This window comes from Manis pentadactyla, chromosome 6 (assembly GCF_030020395.1).
Source record: "Manis pentadactyla isolate mManPen7 chromosome 6, mManPen7.hap1, whole genome shotgun sequence".
In the NCBI taxonomy this organism is placed as follows: domain Eukaryota; kingdom Metazoa; phylum Chordata; class Mammalia; order Pholidota; family Manidae; genus Manis; species Manis pentadactyla.
The window spans coordinates 67,323,080-67,346,730 of NC_080024.1; the positions used below are offsets into that span (position 1 = coordinate 67,323,080).

Below are 23,651 nucleotides of genomic sequence, written 5' to 3' on the forward strand. Positions count from 1 at the left end.
TATGCTTGGGTGCCTCACAACGCACAAGCATCAGCTGGAGGTCTGACTCTGGACCACAAAATCAGTCAGGGTTTGACTGTGAGATATGAACGTGAAACATGAGAGGTGAAAGAATTCAGGAAGGAAAGTCCATCACAGTGTAAAACTTGATGTTCCAGAGATTCAGGCAGGCAATGGCCTCCTGGCTGTTAGGATGGGGCTGTTTGTGTCTTGCTGGGCTCCCCCTCTCATGGCCATCACTGCCCTCCTCGTGCTGTGCTCCAGCCACAGAGACCATTATTCAGGTCCAAATGCCTGCTGTGTTCCTTCCTGACTCAGGATTTTCCCTTGTGAAGCCTCTTCTGAACCAGCCTCCCCCAGATCTATATCAGGTCCCGCCAGTAGATGCTTTCCCAACACTGTTCCCCTTGTGGCTGTTATCACAGTTGTGACTGAACAGTTAATTTGTAAAGTCTGTCTCTCTGCTGGAATGGAAGTCCCTTAAGGACAAAGACTGTGTCTTTCTAGTTCTGCATTGTTTCTGGTAACTAGCACAGTGCCTACTTTTGTCCTAGATACTCATGATGTACTTGTTGATTAGTTAATTAAATGAACAAATGAATGGATGAATGAAGCAAGCCTGGCACTGTCGTGGGAGGCCTTTGGATACTGACATTTAATGGTCTATCTTAGTCTGTACTCTGTTTTTCCATCTTTCCTCTCAGTGACCATTCGCTGTGATTCACCATACCGTTTCCGATGTGACAACAATCGCTGTATTTATAGTCATGAGTTGTGCAACCATGTGGATGACTGTGGAGATGGAACTGACGAGAAAGAGGAGCTGTGTAAGCAAAAGTCAGAGCAAGAAGGGAAACTTAGGCCCCAGTTGTGGGCGGCATGTCCTGTGTGACTATGGCTCGAGCGCTAGCTGTACCTGCGACTGCATATCTCTGATGACATGATTACTTACAACACCCTGTAAACACATGCCTTCTTCAGATGCAACCCATCCCCTGCTCATTCCTATGCCATTTGAGCTGGATATTTGGCAAGCCCCTCAATTCTTTAGTCTTTATTTAAATATTCAATATGTGTTTTTTTCCCTCTTTTCTCTTATGAAAATGAAAATAAACACTAAATGCTAGTTGAGCCACACTTCACAAATTATGAGGTTTGATCACTCTTTAGCCTAGAGTTACTAATCATTAATCTAGAGGTGTGAACTTCTCATTGCCCAGCTGAAAAGATCATAAGTGAGATAGTGCTGGTGTTAACGGAGTTTACCTATAACTGTCTTTAAAATGAACATTCATTTCCCAGAAGAGAAAAATGGTGGATTATTTGAAGACAGAAGTTTCAAACTGTCTGGATATAATGTTTCAGGTACAGAAAAATCTGTGCTTTTCCATTTTGAGAATGTTTTAAAATCTATCCACTGAAGAGGAGAGTTGATTAATTTTCTGGGCAGTTTAATTTACTGAGATAAAAAGTAAGTGAGGAAAATGACTTCCCCTGATTCCAATTACTGTTTTTCCTAAGAGAATATTATCTGGGAAAATTTAGATAAATGCTTAATTTTTCTATTTTCCGCCATTTGTATTGATGTAGGCTTAGAATGCTCACCACAGGCTCCCATCCCGTAGGGGACTGTATGTCAGGGAGAACTTTGAAACTATTGTCTGTACCCTTGTACCTTGTGCAGGCCTTATGGTGGGGAGTGGGATTCACTGATGAGGTGGTGACTCTGCTTTAGGCAGAACACCTCTGTCCACTGTTCCTCACTGACTCTGCCTCCACCCTTTGGGAGTATTTCCATGTCTGTTTTCTTCCTCAAATGGATGGAACAGGAGAATATGCTCTCCTTTGGGGCTGCACAGCTTTCTCACCCATTTCCTACTTGTAAAATGTCTCAGGCCCAAGAGTCATTTAGCATCTCTCTCACAGTATTTTGGTTTAGTTGATCATATATTTCTCTCAGAAACCAAGCTGGCTTTTGATCTATTTGTTTCTAGTCATTTCTAAAAGATAACAACCTCACAGTGTTCCTTTTGAGGCATAGTTCTTGAATCAGCTTTATTTCCTTGCTGTGTCTCCTTCACGTGCCGCTGTCTCAGCTGTCAGTCACATTCAGGCAAACTAGCAACACAGGTGGGCTGCCATTTCATCCAGCTGGGAAGCCTTACTAGGGCTTTGTGTCTCAAAACCTTTTAAACTTAGACTTAAGCTTAGTGTTTGGGATCTAAATGCAGTCAGTGTTTCCCACACTGCAAATTCATGGACTTTATTTTCTTTCATTTCCGCTTGTAAATCAGCCAGTTCTTTCCTGAGCTTGTCCCCTTCACTACCTTGCCAAGCTCAGGCAATGGCAAATACTGTGCATGAGTAACATTTTGTTTTCTAACCTCTTGCCCTAGATTGACAAATTCAGTAGGCATGTGTTTGACTTCCACTTTTTTCCAAGGTGACTGCTTTATCAGCACAACATGGGTCTCTATCTTTCCTGCCTCCCGTGTCACTTTCCTCGTTGCTTGTCTCCTGACTATGAAGTCAGTGGAAGTACCCTACTTACATTTTGTTGTGATCATTAATACTAGCTGCTACAACCAACAAGTTCCAAACTCTCAGTGGTGTGACATTGTAAAGACCTACTTCTCACTCATGTAAAGGCTGATGCAGGTTGGACAGCCCTTTCCCATCTCATAGGTAGGCCACCTGAACATATGGCATCTGAGGTTGCCAAAGCAGGCACTTGGACTTCAAACTGCTTCAGTCCAGAAGTGACACCTCCATCTCATAGTTCATTGGCCAGAACTAATTACACGGTCTCAACCTAACTGCAAGGGAGACTGGGAAATGTTGGGAAGCATAGGCTTATTTGTGAGCTATACTGTCTCTGCCACAGAGGGAAGCTCTCCTCTTGTTCCACACAAGATAAAGTTTTTACTTCAACTTGTTCTTAAATTATAGGTGCACCTTCAACCCCTAGACCTTGTAGAGAAGATGAATTTAAGTGTAGCAATGGACACTGCATTGCCCAGCACCTTGTATGTGATGATGTCGATGACTGTGGGAACCAGTTTGATGAAACAGGTTGCAGTAAGTAAAGGCTTATTTTATACTTCACTGTAATAACTCAGGTTTACCTAATGAAGACATGCAATAACATAAAGTAGATGATAACCATATATTTCCCCTTAACTTACTTTGTGCTTGCTCTGAACTACAGGCAAGCCTGTAGCTACCTGTTACTGAGCACTAACTCTACACCAGACACTGTGCTCAATACCCCAAGGGGCTTCTATCTCATTTCCTCTTTGGAACAGTCTTATGAGTTAGGTATTATTCTGCCTCTCTCAATCTCTCCTCTCTTTTAAAATGAGGAAATTGGCTTACAGCGTAAGTAAATTGGCCACGTCTTCCTGCCATTATGAGTTTGAGTTAGGATTTGAACTCTGGATCTACCTAACTTCAGAGCACATCCTGCTCCCAGTTCACTAGGTGCTTGTTAGCACCTTAAAGCTACATACTTTGTTTATTAGTTTGCCCATTTTTTTCCAGCATAAACCAAAAGTGATATCCTTGGCATTTAGAGGAAAAGCTTCTAAGGGTAGCTGATAAAGATGGGAATGTCACAGAGGATCTTGGAAGCAACTTTTATTTTTACTTTTAAAGTAGGTGGAGGGATTTTTGTAGGAACAGGATGATGAACACAATGAAGGCATGGTTCTAGCTCTATACTGTGATGGAAACGTTGGAATGAAATATTAATAATTCACAACTTTGTAGTCCTTTATAGCTGTTTTGAAATACTTTCACATACAGTATCTGTCACTAAGTTAGCCCATTATTGCTGTTATTATTGTTAGTAAATCCATCTGTATAATAAAGCTCAGATCACTTAAGTGATTTGCTTGAGGTCACACAGAGTAGCAGAGCCAGAGTGTGAACAGCCTGGGACTGCTGACCAGGAGAGCTGGCCTCTAGTTTCTCTGACTTTTGGGCACGTGCTGATCTCTCTGGGCCTTGGTTTCTTCATAGGAAAAAAAAGTTCTCCAAACTCCAGGAGTCTATGGCTTAGTTTTCCTGGTGAGCTCTCCATGTTTTCAAGTTCTAGGGCTTTAATTGATTTTTTTTCTGTGTCATCCAAGGATTTCCTGGCAACTTGTCTTCTGTGGGGTACAAAGGAGAATGAATAACCACCTATGATGAGTTGATTTGGCCTTTATTTAACACAATTTCCCCATGGGGCTTGGATTCTTTTTTTACATAATGAAGTGACTTGATTAAATATTAAAAAGAAAAACACATACATAATAATAAAAGGGTCAGTCCAACAAGAGGATATAACTATTATAAATATCTATGCACCCAACACAGGATCACCTACATATGTAAAACAAATACTAACAGAATTAAAGGGGGAAATAGAATGCAATGCATTCATTTAGGAGACTTCAACACACCACTCATTCCAAAGGACAGATCAACCAGACAGAAAATAAGTAAAGAGACAGAAGCACTGAACAACACACTAGAACAGGTGGACCTAACAGACATCTACAGAACACACTCCATCCAAAAGCAACAAGATAAACATTCTTCTCAAGTGCACATGGAACATTTTCAAGAATAGATCATATACTGGGCCACAAAAATAACCTCAGTAAATTCAAAAAGATTGAAATTGTACTAACCAGCTTCTCAGATCACAAAGGTATGAAACTAGAACTAAATTACACAAAGAAAATGAAAAAGCCCACAAACACATGGACACTTAATAACATGCTCCTAAATAATCAATGGATCAATGACAAAATAAAAACAGAGATCAAGCAATATACAGAGACAAATGACAACAATAATTCAACAACACAAAATCTGTGGGACACAGCGAAGGCTATGCTAAGAAGCAAATATATTGCAATACAGGCCTACCTCAGGAAAGAAGAACAATCCTAAATGAATAGTCTAAATTCACAATTATTGAAACTGGAAAAAGAAGAACAAATGAGGCCCAAAGTCAGCAGAAGGAGGAACATAATAAAGATTAGAGCAGAAATAAATAAAATTGAGAAGAATAAAACAGTAGGAAGAATCAATGAAAGCAGGAGCTGGTTCTTCAAGAAAATAAGCAAAACAGATAAACCCCCAGCCAGACTTATCAAGAAAATAAGAGAGTCTACACACATAAACAGAATCAGAAATGAGAAGATAACAATCACTATGGACACCACAGAAATACAAAAAATTATGAGAGGACACTATGAAAATTTATATGCTAACAAACTGAATAACCTAGAAGAAATGGACAACTTTCTAGAAAAATATAACCTTCCAAGGCTGACCCAGGAAGAAACAGAAAGTCTAAATAGACCAATTATCAGCAGAGAAATTGACTTGGTAATAAAAAAATTACCTAAAAAAAAAAAAATCCCTGGACCAGATGGTTTCACTGCTGAATTTTATCAAACATCTAGTGAAGACATAATACCTATCCTCCTTAAAGTATTCCAAAAAGTAGAGGAGGAGGGAATACTCCCAAACTCATTCTATGGGGCTGGCATCACTCTAATACCAAAACCAGGCAAAGACACCACAAAAAAAGAAAATTATAGGCCAATATATCTGATGAACATAGATGCAAAAATACTCAATAAAATATTAGGAAACCAAATATTTTTAAAAAGTCAAAAAGATCATCTATCATGATCAAGTGTGATTCATCCCAGGGATGCAAGGATGGTGCAACATTTGAAAATCCATCAACATCATCCACTACATCAACAAAAAGAAGGACAAAAACCACATGATCATCACCACAGATGCTGAAAAAGCATTTGACAAAATTCAACATCCATTCATGATAAAAACTCTCAACAAAATGGGTATGGAGGGCAAGTACCTCAACATAGTAAAGGCCATATATGATAAACCTACAGACAACATCATACTGAACAGCGAGAAGCTGAAAGCTTTTCCCTTAAGATCAGGAACAAGACAAGGATGCCCACTCTCCCCACTTTTATTCAACATAGTTCTGGAGGTCTGAGCCACGGTAATGAGACAACACAAAGAAATAAAAGGCATCCAGATTGGCAAGGAAACAGTTAAACTCCCTATTTGCAGATGACATGATATTGTACATAAAAAACCCTAAATAATCCACTCCAAAACTACTAGATCTAATATCTCAATTCAGCAAAGTTGCAGGATACAAAATTAATACACAGAAATCTGTTGCATTCCTATACACTAATGATGAACTAGCAGAAAGAGAAATCAGGAAACCAATGCCATTCATAGTTGCATCAGAAAGAATAAAATACCTAGGAATAAACCTAACCAAGGAAGTGAAAAGACCTATGCCCTGAAAACTACAAGATACTCTTAAGAGAAATTAAAAAGGACACTAATAAATGGAAATTCATCCCATGCTCTTGGCTAGGAAGAATTAATATTGTCAAAATGGCCATCCTGCCTAAAGCAATCTACAGATTCAATGCAATCCCTATCAAAATACCAAGGCATTCTTCAATGAACTAGAGCAAATAGTTCTAAAATTCATATGGAATGATAAAAGACCCCGAATAGCCAAAGCAATCCTGAGAAGGAAGAATAAAGTGGGAGGGAATTATGCTCCCTGACGTCAGCTCTCCTATAAAGCCACAGTAATCGAGACAATTTGGTACTGGCACAAGAACAGAGCCACAGACCAGTGGAACAGACTAGAGAGCCTAGATATAAATGCAAGCATATGTGGTCAATTAATAAATGATAAAGGAGCCATGGATATACAATGGGGAAATGACAGCCTCTTCAACAGCTGGTGTTGGCAAAACCAGACAGCTACATGTAAGAGAAAGAAACTGGATTATTGTCTAATCCCATACACAAAAGTAAACTCAAAATGGATCAAAGACCTGAACATAAGTAATGAAACCATAAAATTCTTAGAAAAAAACACAGGCAGAAATCTCCTGGACATAAACATAAGCAACTTCTTCATGAACATATCTCCCCGGGCAAGGGAAACAAAAGCAAAAATAAACAAGTGGGACAATACAAACTTAAAAGCTTCTCTACAGCAAAGGACACCATCAGTAGAACAAAAAGACATCCTACAGTATGGGAGAACATGTTCATAAATGACATATCCAATAAGGGGTTGACATCCAAATTATATAAAGAGCTCATGCACCTCAACAAGCAAAAAGCAAATAATCCAATTAAAAAATGGGCAGAGGAGCTGAACAGTCAGTTCTCCAAAGAAGAAATTCAGATGGTCAACAGGCACATGAAAGATGCTCCACATAGCCAATTATCAGAGAAATGCAAATTAAAACCACAATGAGATATCACCTCACACCAGTTACGATGGCCAACATCCAAAAGAATAGGAACAACAAATGCTGGCGAAGATGTGGAGAAAGGGGAACCCTCCTACACGCTGCTGGTGGGAATGTAAACTAGTTCAACCATTGTGGAAAGCAGTATGGCGGTTCCTCAAAAAACTCAAAATAGAAATACCATTTGACCCAGGAATTCCACTCCTAGGAATTTACCCTAAGAATGCAGGAGCCCAGTTTCAAAAAGATATATGCACCCCTATGTTTATCTCAGCACTATTTACAATAGCCAAGAAATGGAAGCAACCTAAGTGTCCATCAGTACATGAACGGATACTGAAGATGTGGTACATTTACACAATGGAATTATTATTCAGCTGTAAGAAGAAAACAAATACTACCATTTGCAACAACGTGGATGGAGCTAGAGGGTATTATGCTCAGTGAAATAAGCCAGGCAGAGAAAGACAAGTTATCAAATGATTTCACTCATCTGTGGAGTATAAGAACAAAGCAAAAACTGAAGGATAAAATTATTGGTTCTACGCAGTTGTATGACTTAGAACTGTATTCATTTTGCTGCACCCTGGACAACACTTGACATATTTGTGTATATATTTCTCAGTTGCTCAATATTAGGCAAATTATATTCTTCTTATAACTTTATAATTTCTTCCTATTTTTTACTTCATTCTGATCTGTATCAGTGTCCTTTATTACACATATAGTAGGATTGTATATTATATATATCTTTAATTCTTACATGTAGTGAATGTAGTTATATATATATATTTCATATATATTATAAATATATATGATATACATATATAATATATCATATATATATTAGGATTAAGTATAGTGGAGCAGATGGTGACAAAGTAAAGAGCCCCTGACTGCTGGAGTCCAGAACTGGATGCTCTGAAGATGCACCTGGCAGTGCTGAATATGATGGGAAAATTGCCTCAAGGATCTAACACAACATTACATACATTTGTATAAATGGCATTCAGGCTATTACCAGATACCCAAATAAAGAGGCCTCTGATCTTCTACAAGACTTATGGAAAAGGTTCATCTTAAGATGTCCTATAGTTGGTATGGGTAGCCTTCTGAAGCTTTGTTCATTTGTGGTTTATCTCATTTATACGTTTCATTTGTAATGCTGAGATTTTGTTTTTCAGATACAGGAAAAGGAAGATCGTGTGCTGAGAATCTGTGTGAACAAAACTGTACCCAATTAAGTGAAGGAGGATTTATCTGCTCCTGTAGACCTGGGTTCAAAGCCAATATTTATGACAGAAACTCCTGTGATGGTGAAGTATATTTCCTCCATGTCCTACTAGGAGAAACTTGTAACTTTTGGGTGTTCTACTCATTCCCTTTTACTAAACCACTGTTCAGTTCCCCTTGTGGGATTAATATCATGGTTCTAGCTCATTAGAATGCTGAGGTGCACACATGATTTTACTGTTAGAGGGTGGTGATCACCTCTGAATGAAGTTGTAAGCTGAACATTCACGATATGTAAAACCAATGATGATGTATGTTAAGATCTATTTTCTTCATTAATTTTTGGGTCTTGAAAAAAAAAACTCAAGGATGGCAGTTCCTTTTTTTCATATTATCCTACCAGTACCCAACAGATTGCTGGCAGGTAGCTCATCCTCAGTAATGTCTGTGGAGATGATATAATTTATGATGTCTGGTTATTGCATCAGTGTGTGAGATCTTTTTTTTTTTTTTAACAAACACAAGTCTTACTTTTTGCATCTTGAGTCAAATTTATTATTATTATTATTACACAACTACGTATGCTGGACATTAATGCGTTCTTAGGCATGGAGTTGGAAGGTAGCTTATCAAGATGGTAAATGATGAGTATGACTTTAAATGCCTTTTATTGTTTGAATTTACTATTTCTAACTCATTATGTGCCATACTTAGATGATCTGAACCATTTCTTTTGGAAACTGAAGCTTACGAAGCCACTGAAAAGCCAAATGAATGACTCCCATCCCTGCAGCTAGTTAGTAGAAGGGAATACAGCAGCTATTTCTGGAAGGGTGCTATTGTTCTGCTCTTGTGTAGAGTCCAGCTGCTTTGGTTCAGACCTTGTTTTCATTGCTTACTAGCTTTGGGACTTTAGGTTTATATAGTCCATATTTCATGGAGTCTTTTTGGAAGATTAAATCAGGGAAAAAGCTTGAAAACCATGTGAAACCACATCTGGAACTTAGTGAGCATCCCACCGACGTTGATGGTGTTGCTTATTTTCATCTTCAATCTTCTCAGTTCTCATTGCTTGTGAACATGGATTTAAACAGAATCAGGGTCTCTAAGGAATGGGTGGGAGCAGATGATGCATATTTGGTTTTGTCTTGTTTACAGATATCAACGAATGTGAGCAATTTGGGGTTTGTCCCCAGAACTGCCTAAATACCAAAGGAAGTTATGAGTGTCTGTGTGCTGAAGGCTTCAGGTCTTTGAGTGAGCGCTATGGAGAACGGTGTGCCGCTGAAGGTACATGGGCTCATGACCTGATTGATTGACTCCTGGAGAAATAGATGCTGATGAAGTACAATGTGCCAGAAAATAAACATTAGACTTTCAGAGCCCTATACTTAATTCACCAGCTACTTGCCTTCCAAAACCCATCCAGTCTTCTCTTTCCTCCCCTGCCAGATTAAAACAACTACAATCCTCCAACAAGTACATAGGAAATAAAACATGAGTTGAGTGTTACTTATTATTGTGGATTTAGCTTCTTGTCTTCCTTGATAAAAACTTCAAAAAGTGGGCAAGATATCAATCACCTTCCAGAAGATTCAGACAAAAAGCTTGTTTGTAGGGTGGTGTTCAACTGAAGGCAATTAAGGAGTCTTTTCAGCTCCCACTCCACTGAGATTAAGGTTTGAGGCCCTGTAATCCAAGATGGGTCACAGAAAACAGTCACATTCACTTGGAGGCAAATCAAGGATACTACTGTTGACAAAATTTTTTTTTATTCATCATGTACTACTGATCACAGAAAGAATCTGGCTCATTCAGAACTTCAGTCATTAGTTCTACACTTCAAGTTAAGTTTCAGTATTCTGAAAATCAGGCTTGATAGAGAACAATAGTTAGTACTAGATAAAAGTGACTAAAGAGAGAGACTATAAGTCAAAAGTATGACAGTCCAAATTTCCAGAGATCTGATCTAAATTAGCATATCCCAGGTAAGGGATTTACGTCTTTACAGTCTTGCAGATTTGAATTTGAAGTTTGCATGAGAATTGATAAGGAATTGATAAGAAAATGTCATTTTATTTTGCAAACTAAGGGTAAAAATGGCTGTTTAATTTCTTCATACAAATTGGGTTTTTAAGTCATACATTTGCCTAGTATACTTAAATATTTTAACCTTTAAACATTTTGACACTGAATGAAAACTAGGACAAAGGTATTTGAACAACTGGTCTGGTAATTAAGCAGCAAACTAAAAATATTTAAATTTTTTAACTAAGGAGGTAACAAATTAATTTGAATAGTTATATAAAACAATGTCAAGATAGAGGAAATGTATAAGATGAATTTTTTGAAGTTACTTAAGTTGTATTTGACATGCAAGTCAATTAAATTTTTAAAAATTCTGGACAGTGCATCTTGGGATGAGTCACCATTGAAATGGCTGCTTTAGGTAAAAAAAAATAAATTTTTTTAAAACCAAGAACATCTTTTTTATCATTAGCTAGAAGCTAAATTGGGTCATGGAACTGATTACCTGCTAAAAAAAATCATAAGGTCTGTCAGTAAAGAGTGAGGAATGAGGACTCCCTGGTAAACTTTTAGTAAGACTGTATCTATTGTATTTGTTCTGTGAGACTGACTGAATGTCTACAATCTTGTCTGTGAATAAAGAAAAGAATCTTTCTTATCAGTAAATAAAGCAAAAAAAATCAGTGGAACAGAGGATGCTACCTAGGGGCCTCAGTCTTGCCTTGCTCTAAACCATCACACACTGAGGACAAAGAATAAAGAACTAATAATATCCCTAAGAGAAATGTTAGCTTCTACCTGCAATGGAGACAAGAATGTCCGCAGTCACAGATTTTACAACCCAGTGGGCGAGTCAGCTCTATTGATTAGCAGAGATGGTCAGATTCCTATAAAAACTCATGTTTTTTTTAAAGGGGAGAGGATGCCTGCTATTTTATATCTTATTATATATACAAAAAATTTCAAGTAGAAGTCAAACAGATAAAGAAGCCCTTCATTTGTTTGCAGGTAACCCTCCTGTGTTGTTACTGCCAGAAAACGTGCGAATTCAAAAATACAATCTCTCATCCGAGAAGTTCTCAGATTACCTTGACAACAAGGAACATATACAGGCTGTTGATTATGATTGGGATCCTGAGGGCACAGGCCTCAGTGAGTATGAACTTTGGCATCTGTCATTGATATTAATTGAATTATAAGGTGTTGAATTTTGGGGAATTGATTTTTTAATGAGTGAATACTATTGCATGAGAGGAAGAGGAAGCTTCTTTTAGCCAGTGTGCTCCAGACACCTTCACGTGGCCCTGGGTCCCCCCCAACCTCTCCTGACTCCTGTCTCCGGGTTATCCTGTCTGGACCACCTCACATCCTTTTGTTTAATATTGTCTTGTCTTTGCTGGTGCAGAGACTGTTTTTCCTTACCATTGTACACTTGGAAATTTTCTACTCCAATTTCAAAGACCTGGTTCAAATGTCACCCCCTCTGTGACACCTTCTATAACCCATCTGCACGTTTCTGTGATTGCTCACCCATGAGCCTGTAGCATTTTACATACGCTTTTGTTAAAGCACATGTTTCTCTGCGTTATAGCTCGTCATCCACATATTTTCTCTCTACCCCTTAACCATGTGTCCTTGGGAACCAGAGGTTGAATCTAATTCATGTTTATATGCCTTTCACTTGACCCAACATCTAGTACAGTGTATGTGGTGGGTGCTCAAGACATTTAGTTCAATGAATGAAAAGTGAATAATGCTTATTGTTGAGTCTCTCATTGCATGGTGTGTAGGAAATGGTAATGGGGCAAGAGTCAGAAACTTTTCTTCTATGCCTATCTCCCTCATCTACTAGCTTAATGACCTTAGATAATTCAAATAATTCTCTGTATCTCCATTTCTTATCTGTAAGATAAGTGCAATAATCTCATTCTGTCTGTCTACTTCTGAGAGTTGTTCTCAAGATCAAATGAGATAATAAATATGAAAATGCTTTGCAAACTTTCAAACTTTGCTTTGCAAAAAATCAGTAACTATGCAGTGTAAGATTTATTATTGTGTTTCACACTTAGTTAAGCTTTTTATGTATAGTATAAATTTAGGAAAGTGTATGCCTTAAAACTCACAGTCTTCCTATGCCTTTTAAATTGCTTGCCTTCTACTATCCTTTACTTTGTACATAAAATAGAACTTCTCATGTACATGGCTCCTTAAGTGCCACTGTTACTGAGTATGATTTCAAACTCTCAACATTCTGTTTTTGGAAACTAGAATTTGATCCTAATGAGAGTAAATAGACTCTTGGATGAAATATATTTTAGTTAGTTGCCTTCTAATAGAATCTTACCAATTGAAGCATTTGTAGCTAATAGCTCAAATATGATAGGTTTTACAGTTTGATCATATTGGTGTAACTGGATTATTAGTACTATAGGAACAATGAGGGCATAGAGATGTCAATTCATGAACAGCACTTCAGCCGTTAGTCCCTAGTTCCTCCCTTACTGGTTATTCATGTGAAACTGACTTGTGCTTCTTGCTTCTGTAGGTGTCATATATTACTCTGTGCTAGGACATGGCTCTAATTTCGGTGCTATCAAACGTGCCTACATTCCCAACTTTGAATCCGGCAGCAATAATCTCGTGGTAGAAGTTAACCTGGACCTGAAAGACCTAATGCAGCCAGATGGGTTAGCAGTTGACTGGGTCGGAAGGTGAGTCCAGCCACAAGGCCCTCATGCTTGTTTTATCCCTTGGCCAGAGCTCCCTGCTGCTCACCACAGCATATGACCTCAGCTGGTCTATGTCTGGGCACACTCAGTGGTGTGCAGCTAGCTGGGTGACAACTGGGCTTGTTGTAGCCCCAGCAATCACCTTGCTTATCCCAGTGTGTCATATAAATATCATTTGCTATATTCTATGAAAAGGTTTGGGGAGACACCAAGGTCAAGATTTTACATTTTACCTAGGAGAGTGTGGTGCATTCCAAAATTAACTTTTGGTATGGCAGCATTGTTCATTTTGTGAAGAATTGAAACAGACTCACAATTCTACCAGTGAAGCAGTTCAGGTGAAATGTTTTTCTCTGTGATATTTATTTTGGGGATGAAAAATACACATCTTGTGATTCTAGCAGGCTATCTTGTCTGAACAGATAGGAAATTTGACTAACCTGTTTAATCTTTGGGTTTGAAGTTAATTGAAGTGTTGGCTCTGTTCTGTTCTTTTAGACCTTCTAGAATCCCAGGGAAGAGAGCCAGATATTTTGGATGAACCCTAACTATGAATCTTAAGTAGTTTTATCATTAGGTAGATAGATACATGAGATGCAAACTGATGTGGAAAAATTGGTAAGCTCCTTCAAGGGACAGCCTTGCATTGGAGTGACATTTATGGGAAAGTGATTACATTAGAATCAGAGCTCAAGCATTCCTAGCATCCCTTATGTCCTTGAAAATGAACTAATAATGGGAAAATGTTTGAGAGGGAAGGCTCAAGGTCTTGCTGCCTTCTGGAAGAGCAGAGTCATTTGCAGTATAAATTAATTTCCACCTTTTAACAAATTTGCCTAATGCTCCTGGAAGACTTGAGCATCTCTGAAGAAGTTAATTAGGTCCCCACTTTGCCTGCAGGCTAACAGGAAATTCATATTACTATTTTCTGTCAGGAAACAAGGCCACAAACAGTCAGAAACTTGCAACTTTAGACTTTGGCACTTCTTCCTTGAAATAAGCGTGCAGTGACAGATCTGTCTTACTTGAAGTTTTACCTCTTTTTCAGCCTTAATGATTGAGTGAACTTAGAAACTGATAGAACTCTTTCTCCTGCAGCCTTAGGAATGGAATAAGGGCAGGATGGCCTTGCTGAGTTTATTTTAAAAGGCTATTTCCACTCATCCTTGGAGCTGATGCCAGTGGGGCTCCTGGCCGAGGAGGACACAGACTCACAGCACAGCCCAATAGCACCTCACCACTTTTCCTGGAAGTACATTCTCATGATAATGTCAGTGGCAGGCCCTCCATCACTACTGATTCTAGCTGCTTCAACTTTTTTGGCAGATCAGGCAGGAGTCCCCTCCATCCCTCACTCTTCCACTTGTAACCTTCCAAAGATGTCTTGTTGACTGAAGAGATTGGGACATCCTCAAGAGAGGAGACTGCTTTAATCACCATGTCTGAGTAGCTGTCTCACTGGCCAGAACTTCTGGTCATCTTTAAACCTCTTCCCAAGAAGTGACCAGTATAGACTTTTCTGTTGTTTAACTTTGTAACTCTAAATTCAGGCATATTTACTGGTCGGATGCTAAGAGTCAGCGGATAGAGGTGGCTGAACTTGATGGAAGGTACAGAAAGTGGCTCATTTCCACCCAACTGGGTCAACCAGCTGCAGTGGTTGTGAATCCCAAACTAGGGTAAGTATTGAAGGAGTCTTTAATATTCTAGATATTTTCCACTGGATTTTGAAAAACTTACACCTTTAGTTATTTGTCCTGATTGTGCTGACTGTGTCCTTGGTCTTTTTGGAGTGGCACCTATGACTTTTTTCAAGAAATGTAATACACCCCACCAAACATTTAGGCCCAAACAGGCTTCAGGCTGGAGACCTCTGGCTACTTTTTTTTTTCCAGAGCATGGTTCGTCTAAAATTTACACATTCCTCAATAGAATTTAATATTTGGTCAATACCTGATTAGTTTAGAATGGAGGCTGCAAAATAATGGCTAATGGGCTGAATATAACCCATAGACATATTTGATTTGAACTACACAGTGTTAAGATATTTTTACTTAGTTGCTAATATTTCACATTCGTAAGTCCAGGGAAAGGAAATCCCAGAGCAAAATACCTCTAAAATCCAAAATCAGTCAAAGGGAGAAATAAAATTTAAAACCCGCTTATAGCTCACAAACTGCAGTGCCAGGCCGTCTTTCTTCTCTGCTCAAACAGCAACCACACCAGCCCTCCCCTCACCTCTCAGGTACAGATAAGCCCTCTGTTGCCCAGGTAATCACCCATTGATATGGAGATGAACTTCTCCACCCCAGAGGAAAGATGCAAATGCACTAAAGCCATACTGCTTTCCACCTCTGAACGCCTATTGATATGCAGATACACTAAAGCCAGGCGAGATATTCTGGAAATGTTACAATTTTACCCACAACATTCAAAACAAAATCTGTATTTTTGGCTTGACTAGGTAGATACACTTTCCTTGGTTCAGTATTCCCTGGAGATTTTACATAGGGCCTTGTTTTCCCCATTACCTGATGTTTCTGGTTGCTCTGTGCCCTCATTTATCTTGCCTGCTTGGTCTTTTCTGGGTATTTGAAATGGTGCAATCCCAGGTCTTCACAATTTTTCTACAACTTAATTGGATGCAAAATAATCCATTTTAAAAGAGCTACAATGGAACATGGCGGCGTGAGTAGGACAGTGGGAATCTCCTCCCAAAAACATATATACTTTTGAAAATACAACAAACACAACTAGCCCTAAAAGAGAGACCAGAAGACGCAGGACAGTGGCCAGACTGCAGCTACACCAGCGAGAACCCAGCGACTGGTGAAAGGGGTAAGATACAAGCCCAGGCCCGGTGGGACCCAAGCGCCCCTCCCCCCAGCTCCCGGCGGGAGAACAATGGGCAGAGCGGGAGGGAGACGGAGCCCAGGACTGCTGAACAACCAGCCCCAGCCACCCCCACCAGAGCACAGACACAGTGCGTGGGCGGAGGGCCCTGGATACTGGGGGAACAGGGCAGTAAGACCTCTGAGCGGGTGCCGAAGCTGATGCCCCTGTGACAAAGAAAAGCGGGGGCTTTGTGAAAGTCTTAAAGGGACAGGGACTTAACAGCTTGACGGAAACAACCCAGGTCACAGTACAGCAGCTGGAAATTATAGGGAAAACCGGGCACACTAACCCCCTGGGCAACAGCTCTGAGACCCCTCATGGAGGTAAACAGTCAAGCAGCCCCCCCATCCATTACCCCTCCAGGCGCTGCGAAAGCAGAGAAGCAGCCTGAGACAAACTCCGCCCACAGAAAGGGAAATTTCTCCCTTCCGGCCAGGCAAGACACAAAGACCCACTCTACACGCAATTACCCAACACAATCCACTAGGGGTCGCAGTTGTCCCAGTAAAGAAAGGCCAGTAGCAAGTGAAAATTTTGGCCCTCCCAGCTGACAGTCAATAGCACCTGTCAACATGAAAAGGCAAAAAAATATGATCCAGACAAGACTAACCCAGACAGCTTCAGCATCTGCTACATCTTCCCCTGAGAAGGAATCTGGGGAGATAGATTTAGCCAGTCTTCCTGAAAAAGAATTCAAAACAAAAGTCATAACCATGCTGATGGACTTGCAGAGAAATATGCAAGAACTAAGGAAGGAGAATTCAGAAATAAAACAAGCTCTGGAAGGACTTCAAAACAGAATGGACGAGATGCAAGAGACCATTAATGGACTAGAAAACAGAGAACAGGAACGCAGAGAAGCTGATGCAGAGAGAGATAAAAGGATCTCCAGGAATGAAAGAATTTTAAGAGAGCTGAGTGACCAAACAAAAAGGAACAATATACGAATTATAGGTATTCCAGAAGAAGTAGAGAGAGAAAAGGGGATAGAAAATGTCTTTGAAGAAATAATTGCTGAAAACTTCCCCAAACTAGGGGAAGAAATGGCCTCTCAGACCACAGAGTTACACAGAACTCCCATGACAAGGGATCCAAGGAGGGCAACACCAAGAAACATAATAATTAAAATGGCAAAGATCAAAGACAAGGACAAAGTATTAAAGGCAGCCAGAGAGAAAAAAAAGGTTACCTACAAAGGAAAACCCATCAGGCTATCATCAGACTTCTCAACAGAAACCCTACAGGCCAGAAGAGAATGGCATGATATACTTAATGCAATGAAACAGAAGCCTCGAACCAAGACTACTGTATCCAGCAGGAATATCAATTAAATATGAAGGAGGGATTAAACAATTCCCAGACAAGCAAAAGTTGAGGGAATTTGCATCCCACAAACCACCTCTACAGGGCATCCTACAGGGACTGCTCTAGATGGGAGCACTCCTAAAAAGAGCACATAACAAAACACCCAACATATGAAGAAGGGAGGAGGAGGAATAAGAAGGGAGAGAAATAAAGAATCATCAGACTGTGTTTATAATAGCTCAACAAGGGAATTAAGTTAGACAGTAAGATAGTAAAGAAGCTAACCCTAAACCTTTGGTAACCACAAACTTAAAGCCTGCAATGGCAATAAATTCATACCTTTCAATAATCACCCTAAATATAAATGGACTGAATGCACCAATCAAAAGACACAGAGTAATAGAATGGATACAAAAGCAAGATCCATCCATATACTGCTTACAAGAGACTCACCTCAAACCCAAAGATGCGCACAGACTTAAAGTCAAGGGATGGAAAAATATATTTCAAGCAAACAACAGAGAGAAGAAAGCAGGTGTTGCAATTCTGGTATCAGACAAAACAGACTTCAAAATAAAGAAAGTAACAAAAGAAAAAGAAGGACATTACATAATGATAAAGGGCTCAGTCCATCAAGAGGATATAACCATTATAAATATATATGCACCCAATACAGGAGCACCAACATACCTGAAACAAATATTAACAGAACTAAAGGAGGAAATAGAATGCAATGCATTCATTCTAGGAGACTTCAACACACCACTCACTCCAAAGGACAGATCCACCAGACAGAAAATAAGTAAGGACACAGAGGCACTGAACAACACACTAGAACAGATGGACCTAATAGACATCTACAGAACTCTACATCCAAAAGCAACAGGATACACATTCTTCTCAAGTGCACATGGAACATTCTCCAGAATAGACCACATACTAGGACACAAAAAGAGCCTCGGTAAATTCCAAAAGATTGAAACCCTACCAACCAACTTTTCAGACCACAAAGGCATTAAACTAGAAATAAACTGTTCAAAGAAAGCAAAAAGGCTCACAAACATATGGAGGCTAAACAACACGCTCCTAAATAATCAATGGATCAATGACCAAATCAAAATAGAGATCCAGCAATATATGGAAACAAATGACAACAACAACACTAAGCTCCAACTTCTGTGGGACACAGCAAAAGCAGTCTGAAGAGGAAAGTATATAGCAATCCAAGCATATTTAAAAAAGGAAGAACAAGCCCAAATGAATGGTCTAATGTCACAATTATCGAAATTGGAAAAAGAAGAACAAATGAGGCCTAAGGTCAGCAGAAGGAGGGACATAATAAAGATCAGAGAAGAAATAAATAAAATTGAGAAGAATAAAACAATAGCAAAAATAAATGAAACCAAGAGCTGGTTCTTTGAGAAAATAAACAAAATAGATAAGCCTCTAGCCAGACTTCTTAAGAGGAAAAGAGAGTCAACACAAATCAACAGTATCAGAAACGAGAAAGGAAAAATCACGACGGACCCCGAAGAAATACAAAGAATTATTAGAGAATACTATGAAAACCTATATGCTAACAAGCTGGGAAACCTAGGAGAAATGGACAACTTCCTAGAAAAATACAACCTTCCAAGACTGACCCAAAAAGAAACAGAAAATCTAAACAGACCAATTACCAGCAACGAAATTGAAGCGGTAATCAAAAAACTACCAAAGAACAAAACCCCCGGGCCAGATGGATTTACCTCGGAATTTTATCAGACATACAGGGAAGACATAATACCCATTCTCCTTAAAGTTTTCCAAGAAATAGAAGAGGAGGGGATACTCCCAAACTCATTCTATGAAGCTAACATCACCCTAATACCAAAACCAGGCAAAGACCCCACCAAAAAAGAAAACTACAGACCAATATCCCTGATGAACGTAGACGCAAAAATACTCAACAAAATTTTAGCAAACCGAATTCAAAAATACATCAAAACCATCGTACACCATGACCAAGTGGGATTCATCCCAGGGATGCAAGGATGGCACAACATTCGAAAGTCCATCAATATCATCCACCACATCAACAAAAAGAAAGACAAAAACCAAATGATCATCTCCATAGATGCTGAAAAAGCATTTGACAAAGTTCAACATCCATTCATGATAAAAACTCTCAGCAAAATGGGAATAGAGGGCAAGCACCTCAACATAATAAAGGCCATCTATGAAAAACCCACAGCCAACATTATATTGAACAGCGAGAAGCTGAAAGCATTTCCGCTGAGATCGGGAACTAGACAGGGATGCCCACTCTCCCCACTGTTATTTAACATAGTACTGGAGGTCCTAGCCACGGCAATCAGACAAAACAAAAAAATACAAGGAATCCAGACTGGCAAAGAAGAAGTTAAACTGTCACTATTTGCAGATGACATGATACTGTACATAAAAAACCCTAAAGACTCCACCCCAAAACTACTAGAACTGATATTGGAATACAGCAAAGTTGCAGGATATAAAATCAACACACAGAAATCTGTGGCTTTCCTATACACCAACAATGAACCAACAGAAAGAGAAATCAGGAAAACAACTCCATTCACAATAGCATCAAAAAAAATAAAATACCTAAGAATAAACCTAACCAAAGAAGTGAAAGACTTATATTCTGAAAACTACAAGTCACTCTTAAAAGAAATTAAAGGGGACACTAACAAATGGAAACGCATCCCATGCTCATGGCTAGGAAGAATTAATATCGTCAAAATGGCCATCCTGCCCAAAGCAATATACAGATTTGATGCAATCCCTATGAAACTACCAGCAACATTCTTCAATGAACTGGAACAAATAATTCAAAAATTCATATGGAACCAGCAAAGACCCCGAATAGCCAAAGCAATCCTGAGAAAGAAGAATAAAGTAGGGGGGATCTCACTCCCCAACTTCAAGCTCTATTATAAAGCCATAGTAATCAAGACAATTTGGTACTGGCACAAGAACAGAGCCACAGACCAATGGAACAGACTAGACAATCCAGACATTGACCCAGACATATATGGTCAATTAATATTTGATAAAGGAGCCATGGCATACAATGGCGAAATGACAGTCTCTTCAACAGATGGTGCTGGCAAAACTGGACAGCTACATGTAGGAGAATGAAACTGGACCATTGTCTAACCCCATATACAAAAGTAAACTCAAAATGGATCAAAGACCTGAATGTAAGTCACGAAACCATTAAACTCTTGGAAGAAAACATAGGCAAAAACCTCTTAGACATAAACATGAGTGACCTCTTCTTGAACATATCTCCCCGGGGAAGGAAAACAACAGCAAAAATGAACAAGTGGGACTATATTAAACTGAAAAGCTTCTGTACAGCAAAAGACACCATCAATAGAACAAAAAGGAACCCTACAGTATGGGAGAATATATTTGAAAATGACACATCTGATAAAGGCTTGACGTCCAGAATATATAAAGAGCTCACACGCCTCAACAAACAAAAAACAAATAACCCAATTAAAAAATGGGCAAAGGAACTGAACAGACGGTTCTCCAAAAAAGAAATACAGATTGCCAACAGAGACATGAAAAGATGCTCCACATCACTAATTATCAGAGAAATGCAAATTAAAACTACAATGAGGTATCACCTCACACCAGTAAGGATGGCTGCCATCCAAAAGACAAACAACAACAAATGTTGGCGAGGCTGTGGAGAAAGGGGAACCCTCCTACACTGCTGGTGGGAATGTAAACTTGTTCAACCATTGTGGAAAGCAGTATGGAGGTACATCAAAATGCTCAAGACAGACATACCATTTGACCCAGGAATTGCACTCCTAGGAATTTACCCTAAGAATGCAGCAATCAAGTATGAGAAAGATCAGTGCACCCCTATGTTTATCGCAGCACTATTTACAATAGCCAAGAGTTGGAAGCAACCTAAATGTCCATCGATAGATGAATGGATAAAGAAGATGTGGTACATATACACAATGGAATACTACTCAGCCATAAGAAAAGGGCAAATCCAACCATTTGCAGCAACATGGATGGAGCTGGAGGGTATTATGCTCAGTGAAACAAGCCAAGCAGAGAAAGAGAAATACCAAATGATTTCACTCATCTGTGGAATATAAGAACAAAGGAAAAACGGAAGGAACAAAACAGCAACAGAATCACAGAACTCAAGAATGGACTAACAGGTACCAAAGGGAAAGGGACTGGGGAGGATGGGTGGGTATGGAGGGATAAGGCGGGGGAGAAAAAAAGGGGTATTAAGATTAGCATCCATAGCGGGGTGGGAGAAAGGGGAGGGCTATACAACACAGAGAAGACAAGTAGTGATTCCACAACAGTTTGCTATGCTGATGGACAGTGACTGTAAAGGAGTATATAGGGGGGACCTGGTATAGGGGAGAGCCTAGTAAACAAAGTATTTGTCATGTAAGTGTAGATTAATTTAAAAAAAAAAAAAAGCAGTTCCTGTGTGGTGACCTCCAATGAGTTCTACACAATGATATAAAGGGCATATAAAAGGGTAGGCAAAGGGTCTGTTTGTGTTTATACAGTGGATCAAAGCCTAATTGGGCTACCCCAAAAATCAACTAAGATACGATATGAAAAAGAACTTCCAACATCAGCACTCTCGGGAAGACTCATGACAGAAGATGATCAGCAAAAAAAAAAAAAAAAAACCCCAACAAAGATCCACGCACTGCCACAGGTGTAGATGCACTCATCCCACCAGTTCCTGGACTTGCCATGGGAATGAGGAAGGAGATATCTAAGCGGGCCTGTGCATACAGTAAAACAACAAATTTGACTGGATCTATACTGTTGGAACTCAACCAAGAATTAGGAGAAGTGCAAATTGTAGCACTCCAAAATCTTACAACCACAGACTATTTACTGTTAAAAGAACATATGGGATGTGAACAGTCCCCAGGAATGGGTTGTTCTAATTTATCTGAGTTCTCTCAGACTGTTCAAGTTCAGTTGGACAATATCCACCATATCATAGATAAGTTTTCACAAATGCCTAAGGTACCTAACTTGTTTTCTTGGTTTCACTGGAGATGGATGGTAATTACAGATATGCTTTGGTTATGTAACTGTATTCCTATTATGTTAATGTGTGTGCACAATTTAATTAGTAGTTTAAAACCTATCCATGCTGAAGTTACTCTACAAGAAGATATGTCAAAGAAATAATCAATCTTCCCAGGTTTTCTTCTGCATGCTACTTCTATAGCTTTTCTTCTTCCTACCTAATCACAACCTTTAAATAGAACTCGTGCCACATGTCGAATTTACCGAGTATCATAATTCTTCCAAGTGGTAAAGACACCTCAAGACAAATGCTGGGCATAGAAGCCACAGGGCATAAATATGCAAAGAAGTAAAAAGCTAACCTTTTCAAACAATAAGGCTTCTCTCTCACTTACCAACTTAACATTTCCCTGTATGGCCCCGGAAAATGACTGGTTAGCCAGAGATGAGTAAGATTCCTCAAGGAACAACCTAAGACAGGCACAGTCGCAGGGGGCCATCTGGTGAGAAAATGGGGAGCAGCAGAGGTGAGGCTTAGAACCTCCCCCCTCATGTTCTGAGAGAAATCTTCTGCATACATGGATGTTTATTGCCCTCGTCTAGCTCGGATTAACACATAGTCTACAGGCACACACCTGATCATCTACATTTGCTCTCTTACAACACTAAACTCTGTTTTCTACCTTTATCTCGTATCTACCTACCACTTCAGCATTTTATTAAAAATAATAATAATAGAGAAATGTGGTATCCACATATAAATCAAGTTTAAAAATCAAATGAATATTCATATTTGAACTGACTGTTTATAGTTCATAATGCATGAACAAAACCGAAAGCTTTTGTGATGACTGCCCTTGCACTGTTCACCATGTAACTTATTCACTATGTAAGAATTTGTACTCCATGTAAGAACTTGTTCGTTATGCATCAGAAGATTGGAGACTGATGAAAATTAGGCTTGGGGTGGATTAATGATTGTGCATTGAGTATTGACCCCCCTATACAGAAAATTATTGTTGTTAACAACTATTTGATCAATAAAAATGAGAGATGCCCTCACACACACACACAC

General features: G+C 39.2%; 1 protein-coding gene across 1 annotated transcript in view; it reads left to right on the top strand.

Annotated features, from left to right (window-relative positions):
- The window catches only part of LRP2 (LDL receptor related protein 2), a 250,937-nt gene that overhangs the window by 206,567 nt on the left and 20,719 nt on the right, over positions 1 to 23,651 (top strand). Inside the window, exons 62-68 of the mRNA XM_057503939.1 lie at positions 705 to 827; positions 2,950 to 3,078; positions 8,513 to 8,644; positions 9,720 to 9,851; positions 11,598 to 11,741; positions 13,135 to 13,300; positions 14,869 to 14,997. Of these exons, the coding sequence (XP_057359922.1) occupies positions 705 to 827; positions 2,950 to 3,078; positions 8,513 to 8,644; positions 9,720 to 9,851; positions 11,598 to 11,741; positions 13,135 to 13,300; positions 14,869 to 14,997 (955 nt within the window). The remainder of the gene's footprint in view (positions 1 to 704; positions 828 to 2,949; positions 3,079 to 8,512; positions 8,645 to 9,719; positions 9,852 to 11,597; positions 11,742 to 13,134; positions 13,301 to 14,868; positions 14,998 to 23,651) is intronic.